Source organism: Salvelinus sp. IW2-2015, linkage group LG6.2, assembly GCF_002910315.2.
Source record: "Salvelinus sp. IW2-2015 linkage group LG6.2, ASM291031v2, whole genome shotgun sequence".
In the NCBI taxonomy this organism is placed as follows: Eukaryota; Metazoa; Chordata; class Actinopteri; order Salmoniformes; family Salmonidae; genus Salvelinus; species Salvelinus sp. IW2-2015.
Genome location: NC_036846.1, coordinates 3919097 through 3927697, shown reverse-complemented (window position 1 = coordinate 3927697; position 8601 = coordinate 3919097). Strand labels below are relative to the sequence as shown.

The 8601-nt window shown below is 43.2% G+C and overlaps 2 protein-coding genes across 3 annotated transcripts; one reads left to right on the top strand and one right to left on the bottom strand.

The window, feature by feature from the left end:
* Positions 1 to 223: 223 nt before the first annotated feature.
* Positions 224 to 2265, top strand: LOC111965714 (ras-related protein Rab-33B). Its single transcript, XM_023989955.2, has 2 exons — positions 224 to 712; positions 1109 to 2265. The coding sequence occupies exons 1-2, from the start codon at positions 482 to 484 to the stop codon at positions 1607 to 1609; spliced, it is 732 nt and encodes a 243-aa protein (XP_023845723.1). The 5' UTR covers positions 224 to 481; the 3' UTR covers positions 1610 to 2265.
* Positions 2266 to 3533: 1268 nt separating this feature from the next.
* On the bottom strand, positions 3534 to 8467 carry zgc:113425 (CD20-like domain-containing protein). 2 transcript variants are annotated; one of them, XM_023989956.2, is made up of 6 exons: positions 8087 to 8467; positions 7890 to 7949; positions 7600 to 7731; positions 4445 to 4591; positions 4251 to 4311; positions 3534 to 4114 (listed from the first exon to the last, which is right to left on the bottom strand). In XM_023989956.2, the coding sequence occupies exons 1-6, from the start codon at positions 8249 to 8251 to the stop codon at positions 4008 to 4010; spliced, it is 672 nt and encodes a 223-aa protein (XP_023845724.1). In that variant the 5' UTR covers positions 8252 to 8467; the 3' UTR covers positions 3534 to 4007. The 2 variants fall into 2 exon arrangements, with proteins under 2 accessions (XP_023845724.1, XP_023845725.1); XM_023989957.2 differs by having other exon boundaries at positions 3534 to 4111.
* Positions 8468 to 8601: the final 134 nt, after the last annotated feature.

The window sequence follows — 8601 nt, the reverse complement described above, 5'->3', positions numbered from 1 at the left end:
CTGTAGTTAATTTATTTATTCTCACCCGTGAAATGCTTATTTTAGTGTTTGACTGGGCTTGGTAGGGAGGTGGGAGGCGGGCTGGTGTTGTAAGCAACGCCCATTGTGTCGAATCTGATCCAATGAAGAAAGGCTTTCACTTTCTTGGTTCCCTCTCGCGAGAGTCTTGTTTTCTGTCAACATTGTACGAGACTCTATATCTAACATAGGGCAGGGAGGGAGTTAGAAGATTGCGTTAGCTAGCAACGTGAAATTGTCAGTACAAAACTAATGCATGGTCATACATTTATATTTGGAGCTCACAGATTTGTCACGAATGTCCAGTTGCATGTATTGGCCGAGATTCCTTGTCTAATTTTAACAGCCCATCCAGCTAGCATTTGGAGGGGCAGTTTTGCAAGCCACAACAGCTCTGTTGGTTAGCTAGGCAGTTAGCTAGCTAGCTAGCTAGTATACCCTCGATAATTAATAACTAATCAATATGGCAAGTGTGGAGTCGTCGATGGAATTCACCAGTTCGCTGACTGTCTCGTCTCATCTTCCGCCCCCACGGACACGGATTTTCAAGATCATAGTGATTGGGGACTCCGGGGTGGGCAAGACCTGCCTCACCTACCGATTCTGTGCGGGCAAGTTTCCGGAGAAAACCGAGGCCACGATCGGGGTGGACTTTCGGGAGAAACTTATCGAGATTGACGGAGAGACAATCAAGGTGAATTGTTAGTTGACATAAAACATGCAACATTTTTTTTMGATTATTCTAAAACCGCACAATATTTAACACCATGGGCATGAACGCAGGCAGGCTACCTCATACACATGGGGGATGGGGGGGGGGTTGTTGTGGCATCAATTTCATACGTCTATATCTTTGATCTCAAGGGCAGTGGCAGCAGAGAGAACTAGCTATCTGTCTGATGCACCGACTGCTCTCTGTAGAATCATACACATATTACAGTTGAGTTCTTCCTCTAGCACCTTCACATTGGACATTAGGTTTAGCTACTGTGTTTCAGTTTTTGAGGACTTTCAATACATCCAAGAAGCTGTTAAGTGTCATTATATTTTTTACTCTCTTTCTCCTCCCTCTCTCTCTTTCCCTCTCCAGGTCCAGCTATGGGACACGGCGGGCCAGGAGCGTTTTCGTAAGAGCATGGTACAGCACTACTACCGCAACGTGCACGCTGTGGTGTTTGTGTACGACGTGACCAGCGCCGCCAGCTTCCGCAGCCTCCCGACCTGGATCGAGGAGTGTAAGCAGCACGCCCTGGGCCAGGAGGTCCCGAGGATCCTGGTGGGGAACAAGTGTGACCTGCAGAACTCTGTCCAGGTGGGCACGGACTTGGCCCAGCAGTTTGCCGACGCCCACTCTATGCCCCTGTTCGAGACGTCCGCCAAGAACCCCAGCAGCGACGGTAGCGGTGACAGTATCCGGGGGAGCAGCGATCACGTGGAGGCCATCTTCATGACGGTGGCCCACAAGCTGAAGTCCCAGAAGCCTCTGATACTTAGCCAGCTGCCCAGGGGGGTGTTAGGGGGGGACACGGTAACCCTGATAAGGGGGAGGGACGAGGGCGAGGAGAAGGTGAGCTGGACCTGCAGCTGCTGAGAAAGGAGGGGTGAGAGAGCATTGGGGGAAGCAAGAGAGGGAGGTTAGGGGGAGATAAAGGAAGGACTATTATCATATAACGTAAACATCTCAGTGATATGGGAAAGAAAAAGATCTAAAGGGAACTTGTTTGAAATTAATCTTGTTGACTGGTTCCACTGAACTGTGTTTGAGCTAGAATACTGTGAGTTTGCCTGATTGATGTACAACATACTCGATTTACATGTAGGAATAATGCACACATACCTCTCATAGTTTACAGCAGGCCATATCAGTGCACATCACTCAGGCGTTTCTGTACCAAAATTCCCATCCATAGGGTTTATAATTGTGCCCCTGCATAAAGCAGACAACTATAAAATGGTTTCCTAAGCAAAGTTATATTATGCAGCATGTCTTACATATGTCACATCTATAAAACAACTATTACAAAATACAAAAAATACATTTCTAAGTAACCACACACGTATCCAATCCACTCTACCCTAGTGTGTTGTCATCCCAAATGCCTTTACTATCGTCATCATTGCTTTGTGTGTGTTTGGATCACAGCCGGTCCTGTGGTCCATCGCAAGTGTGTGAATTTCAGCTTTACGTGTGTGACTGTGAGAAAGATGTGTGGCATAACATCAGAGAAATGTGCAGTAAAGTACTGTGAGTGAAACACAACGTGATGCTGCACTTACCACTCCTCCTGATGAGATCATTGTTGATGTGGGGCAAAACTTGTCATTATTACCTCTTCATAATGTGCTTTGGTTAAAGATGCAGTCCGGGATCTTAAGCACAACAAATTTGTATCATATTGTACGAATTGGATTTGTAACATATCGTACGAATTGGAACCCCCCAAAATGTGTAGATACATTTTTTTTTGCAGGATGTTACATCATACTAAATGGATGACGGAGTGCACAATTGGATGACTGCTATCAATGCATCTTTATCTTTACAAGTCTGTAAAATGTGTCAAAAAGAGTATAAAGAACAGTACCTGTGTTATTGCCTATTAAGCTTAGCTAACGCACCTGAGGGGTATATTACGAATCAGGATCAATGAATTAGCCAGCTAACTTTTATTTTTTTACAATTAGCTTTTTGTTAATTAAGCTAAACTAAGATAGTTTTGGTTGAGTCATTTAGACCAGGCACATTTCAAGATTATCTTTCTAACATATTATTTCAGGATATCTAGGCAAGTTAGCTAGCTAACTCCTTGATCCTGCTTTGTAATACACCCCTCTGCTTGTTTGAACATGGGACAGTTGCAATGAAAACCCACCAGTGAAATGACCCTCTAATGAAGACTTGTGACTGTGTTTATGTACTGTATGTCAGATTACCATTAAGTCTTGTCATAAAATGACTAGCCAGTAGAACACAGATTCCACATCACATTAATCAGCTGCTCTAAAGTACTGTGGGCTAAGATAGATGGCCTTTTCTCAGGATACAGTTAGAAATTAACTACAAGATTAATATTCACTCTGACCTGTTGCGCTTAGATTGGTCAACAACACTAGACACAGAAAATMGTAGGCTTTATCAATTGCCTTGCACTCTTGTTTTACTTTCATATGGTCTTTAGTGTTATTTTGTAATGTGTTGGTGCTCGCTGCAGTTCATACATTTAAGTTCATTTTATTTGGGCTTTTTGATACAGAGGTATGTGTACTGCGTGATAGCTCTTTTCAAGTGCCCCGATAAGTATGTTTGAGAAAGGCGCCATTTATTGCATCGAGAGACTGAACACATCAGGTCTGAACTTTTGGGAACAAAAAAAGGGAGTGAAGCTTTGTAATGATTTATGGATTACATTACAAATGTTGTGTAGCCTTACAATAAAGCATTCTGTACATTTCAAGGCATTGTTATTTCATGAAAACATGTCTGTGGTACGGGGTGGTTAAAGAACGATCAAATAAAACATTATAGAATATTTATTTAGTTGAATATAACATGGCATATAAAATCACCTATAAAACAGGGCAACAATCCAAACGTGAGCAGCCTCACAGAAGGACTATGTACATTTCAACAGTCACGGGATACCACAAGGCACTTCAAGCTGATACTTTGGCAAATTCATTAAAAAAGGCATATTTACACTAAGTATGTGTATATTACACTGGGATTTACCCATACAAGTAGATGGGTAATAAGTGGTAAAAAAGAAAAATCTATTTGGAAATGGCAGGTTGAAATGTTTGGTATATTGCATCTGTTATTCTGCCTCTTGGTTCTCTGTTTGGTGAAATGCTAGTGGACAATAATATAGCTAGCTACTCACTACAACATAACAATCCTCTATAGCTGGGTCTGCTGGTTTTCATCATAACCTTGGGAAGTCCCCTTTCACAAGGTTAGGTTAGGTAACCACTGGCCTAGAGGATTCCTCTCAGGTGAGTCTACTGTAGGGGGGGAGTTTGGAGGGTTCCTCCTCTTCCTCAGGACATCTGTCGCTGAAGTTCACTGGAGAGTTTAACACACTGTCTTCGCCACCTGCTGGGGGAGAGAGCAACTGTATCACTACAGTCAATACCAAACAAGTGTCTCAACATACAGTAGCAAACTCAGCCTAAGACTGGCCAGAGCTCGACCACCTAGCTTTCCCTCTTCCTCACTCACCTAGATAACTTACCTTGCCATGTACACACAAGCTCGGTCTGTGGGCTGGGGTCATTCTGAGGGACCAGTATCTCCTGAAACACACACATACACAGTCTGAAAACATGGGAGGATTAGGCAGACAACTAACTGTATATGATTAGCAGGTATGATTATCTAGTGCTGTGAAATGGTTTAGTGTAGTTTAGCACTACTACATGTTCTTACCAGGCCAGTGAGGCCATCGTAGCAGCCACAGAGGGGCAGACTGCGGCAGCCTACAAAGGCGATGAGAGAGGAGAGGACCAGGCTGACGATACAGACCAACAGTATGGTGGCATTGGCTCCTTTCACCATCCGGCTCAGCATAAACCTCTGTAGAGCAGTCAGAGAAACACACATTATTATTGATGAACCATCCAAGATGTGTTTGGGGTGTAAGACGGGTATTTAGGTACCTCCTTAGGATTTAGAGAGAGTACTTTCTGCTTTAGTCAAATCCTTTGTAACCTCATCCCCAGGCTATCAGGGAGGAAGTGTCAGATACACCAACCTGGTCTCAGAGCATTTCGTATTATTCTGTACGCAAATCTGACATTCTTGATTTTTAGATGGTTACTTAAGGCAAATGTACAACGCGAACGTCTAGCAATCCAACTTCAGCAACTTTTCAACTACTTACTACTTTGTTACTTTGCAACTACCTAGCATGTTAGCTAACCCTTCCTCTAACCCTTTAACCTAACTTCTAAATGTAACAGTATTGCTTCCGTCCCTCTCCTCGAACCAGGGACCCTCTGCACACATCGACAACAGTCACCCTCGAAGCACCGTTACCCATCGCTCCACAAAAGCCGCGGCCCTTGCAGAGCAAGGGAAACAAATACTTAAAGGTCTGAGCGAGTGACGTCACCAATTGAAACGCTATTAGCACGCACCCCGCTAACTAGCTAGCCATTTCACACTGGTTACATAACTTAACCCTAACTCCTAACCTAGGGAGCTAGCTAACGTTAGCCACCTAGCTGAAATTCGTAACATAATACTTTTGGCAAATTCGTAACATATTGTACCTTTTGCAAATTCATAACATATAATATGAATTGTAATTCGTAACATATCATACGAAATGGGTGAGGACATCCACAAATGAATAAACACCAGACAAAACGTAACATATCATACTAAATAGASCAGGGTTACTCAACTACTATTTGAACCATTGTACATGGGCCTTGAATTAAATGTTTTTTAAATGAAATAAAAGTGCATGTTTTCTGGAGAACAAAGGAGATTTTAATAAAAATAATCTGCTTTGAACTTGTGCAAATGATGTGAGAGAAACTCTGAGACACTGGTGCAAGTGTTCATTGGGAGCCTGGTGCGGTATTTGTTTTTAATAAACMTAATTGTGGAGAAGGCTGATTCACAGCTGTATGTGGAGCCAAACATGGTCAGGATGTATAGTGCCAGTTTCTTGAGAACAGAGACATCAGCTGCTGGCACCATCTTTCCCCAGAATGTGACAGGGTCACAATCACCAGCCTGCTCCTTCAAAGCCACATCTTCTTGCAGCTCAATCGACTCCATTTGCAGTGATGCAACATCTACCCATTTAAAGATCTGTTTTGCTTCTTCTGACAACTTTGTCACATTTGTGARCAAGAAGGGGTTCTGGATGAGCAGCAGCAGTTCTCTTCCAACAATAAAGTTATCAAAGCAAGCCTTGAAGTTAAACATCAGCTTCTGGATGTGATCAACATGGTTGGGAACATCTTTGTCTRCCTGCGTTTGCACCAGAAGATTGGGAAAGTGGACACGTTCTCCCTGGAGGTCATTCTTGAAAAGCTCCAATTTCTTCTGGAAAGCCCAGACTGCTGTTATCATATCACACACTGTGTTGTCCTGTCCCTGTAGCTTAACATTCAGTTAATTAAGGTGTGATGTAATGTCTGTCAAATCCAACTGTTTCCATCTTCTCATCTTCCAGAAACTGAGTTGCCATGTCACTCTTTTGCTCTGATAAGAAAGCTTTGATTTCCTCCTGAATGGCCCAAAAGCTTTCCAAAACCATGCCTTTGCTGAGCCATCTGACATTGTTGTCCAGTAGTAAGTTATCAAAACTGGCATCGGCCTCTGTCAGAATGCCTCGTAGCAAGTGGTGTTGTAGGGATGATGTTGCTCTCAGTTTCATCATCGTTGTCATGACCTCAGAATACTCTTTTCCCAGACTGGCACACAGGACAGATTGATGAATGATGTGGTGATATTTCAGGTTAGTGTGGTCCTCTTTCAAACGTGCAACCAGTCCCCTCCCTCTTCCTATCATGGCTGGAYCTCCATCTGTGGTGATGGAGACCACGGACTACAGATCTCTCCCCCTTTTTGTCAGCATCCCTTTGATAGCCTCATGGATATCCTCTCCCTGTGTGTGTGTGTGTGTGTGCTTCTAGGTTTGTTAAGCCCAACAGCTTCTCACAGAATTCCTTCTTTGTTTCGTTATAAAATCTGACAAACACCAGAAGCTGGGCATTATCAGTGTTATCTGTTGATTCATCCACAGCTAATGAAATGCATGGTGCATTCTGAATGGCCTCATCAATTTGTGAAGTTAAATCTTCAGCTAATATTCCAGTTCTCCTCATTGCTGTGGAATCTGGCAGTGGGATATGGTTGATCTTTTCCCTGAGCTCATCTTTTCGTTTACCTTCAAGCATGGTGTCAGCCACTTCACACATGCATTCTTTTACCATCTCAGCATCTGAAATTGTTTTTTGTGTTTTCCCAAAACTCAAGCTGTCCTCAGTGAACACTATTGCACATTGTTGTGCTGTCAGGAAATTGACAAGGACTTTGGTGGACCTCTCATATTGGGATTTGAGTCGGTTAATCTTGTTTTGTTCTCACCTCTGTGTTCAGGGGATACGTCTGATCGAATTTACTATGCCTGGTGTCATAATGGCGCTTAACATTGGCACTTTTCACGAGAGCTACGGACTCACTGCATATCAGGCACATTGGTTTTGTGCTAGTTGCGTGGAAAATAAATAAATACTGTTCCGTCCACTCGTCTTTGAAAATACGGTTTTCAATTATTTATTTTTTGAACAAGCCATATTAACAAAGATTCTGATAACTAAGCTCCTATCTGTGATATTTACAGTTGACCTGCGGTCAAATCTTTGTTTCTTTRTGCCGTTGAGTTTGGCTAAAATAGATTGCCTCGGATTTACATACAGAATTATACAAAATGCTGTGAGACCAGGTTGGATATACCAGACTAAATCCTTTGTGACAGAAACGAACTGACACACAGACCAGACTAGGGGCTGTGTGTGAAAGAGATCGTTGTGTTGATCGTTTGTGGTAGGGTCGGGTATTACCACTTCAAGGTTGGTGTGATGGTGGAACACCTCGTTGTCATTCTCGCCATAGGTCAAAGTTAGGCAGGCGTAACCTGACACCATCACCACGGAAACACAGGAGCACACTGAGACAGCGATCATTACATTCACCTGAACAGGGTCAAACCACGCTATTAGAGGATTTAACATTATTTGTCACCTTTGTGGCATTCAGTCAGACAAAATTAACAGTCATGTTTGGTGTGCTTTAATTAAAATGCAATAGGAGGAACGTAGCATCAAGCCAAGGCTACCTTTATCACACTTACCAATACTGGGTTTTTCCTTTGGGAAGCAAAGAGCGCCAGCGCACCTGGGCAGGCCATAATCTATAGGAGGAAGTCATTATGAATGACGACAAACAGGCACAGTCCAATGTGTCACCACAAAATCAGTAGTCAAGTGTCATCCTCTATATTTTGATGAATCATTAAATCTGTTTAGATGAAAGAACACTCATACTCACCAAACCCGCCCACACAGGTGCCCTAGTTTCACTGAGTGTGGTGTTTTTCCGAAAAAACGCATCAATGAATCCGCACACCAAGCACAGCGCCGCACATGCTACCTGCAGAACGCCCAGAACGACGACACTGCGCTGGTTAAAGATGAAATACCGGTAGCGGTCCATCTCACGACGCACTWTCACTTTGGCGCTTCCAAAGTCCTTTGTCCTATCGAGTTCACAGAAAAACACCCAGTCCGACTTCCACAATACGTTCTCTCACTGCAACATGTTTAGAATTTATTATACTTTTGTTAAATAGGTCAAATGTCCTTTCAACCTGCCCGCTCATTGACTTTCTTCCGGGCTGTTGTGTTGGTTTCTGTTGACTCACGCGCGACAGGTGAACTTCAGCGCGTTAACCATTAACCCGCCCACGCGCAGGTGCACAGCAAATAAATAGAATGCAAATATTTAACCCCTTCTCTGCCGTCATTCTGGTAAGTAGGAGATTCATCACGAGTTCCTTCTCGTGA

Excerpts from the sequence above, each read along its gene's own strand:
- zgc:113425 (XM_023989956.2), bottom strand. The coding sequence starts at position 8,251 with ATGGACCGCTACCGGTATTTCATCTTTAACCAGCGCAGTGTCGTCGTT. Across the intron at positions 4,592-7,599 it reads ATCACACCAACCTTGAAGTG|AGGTTTATGCTGAGCCGGAT; the intron begins GTAATACCCGAC and ends ACTGCTCTACAG. Across the intron at positions 4,312-4,444 it reads ACGATGGCCTCACTGGCCTG|GAGATACTGGTCCCTCAGAA; the intron begins GTAAGAACATGT and ends TGTGTGTTTCAG.
- LOC111965714 (XM_023989955.2), top strand. The coding sequence starts at position 482 with ATGGCAAGTGTGGAGTCGTCGATGGAATTCACCAGTTCGCTGACTGTC. Across the intron at positions 713-1,108 it reads TTGACGGAGAGACAATCAAG|GTCCAGCTATGGGACACGGC; the intron begins GTGAATTGTTAG and ends TTCCCTCTCCAG.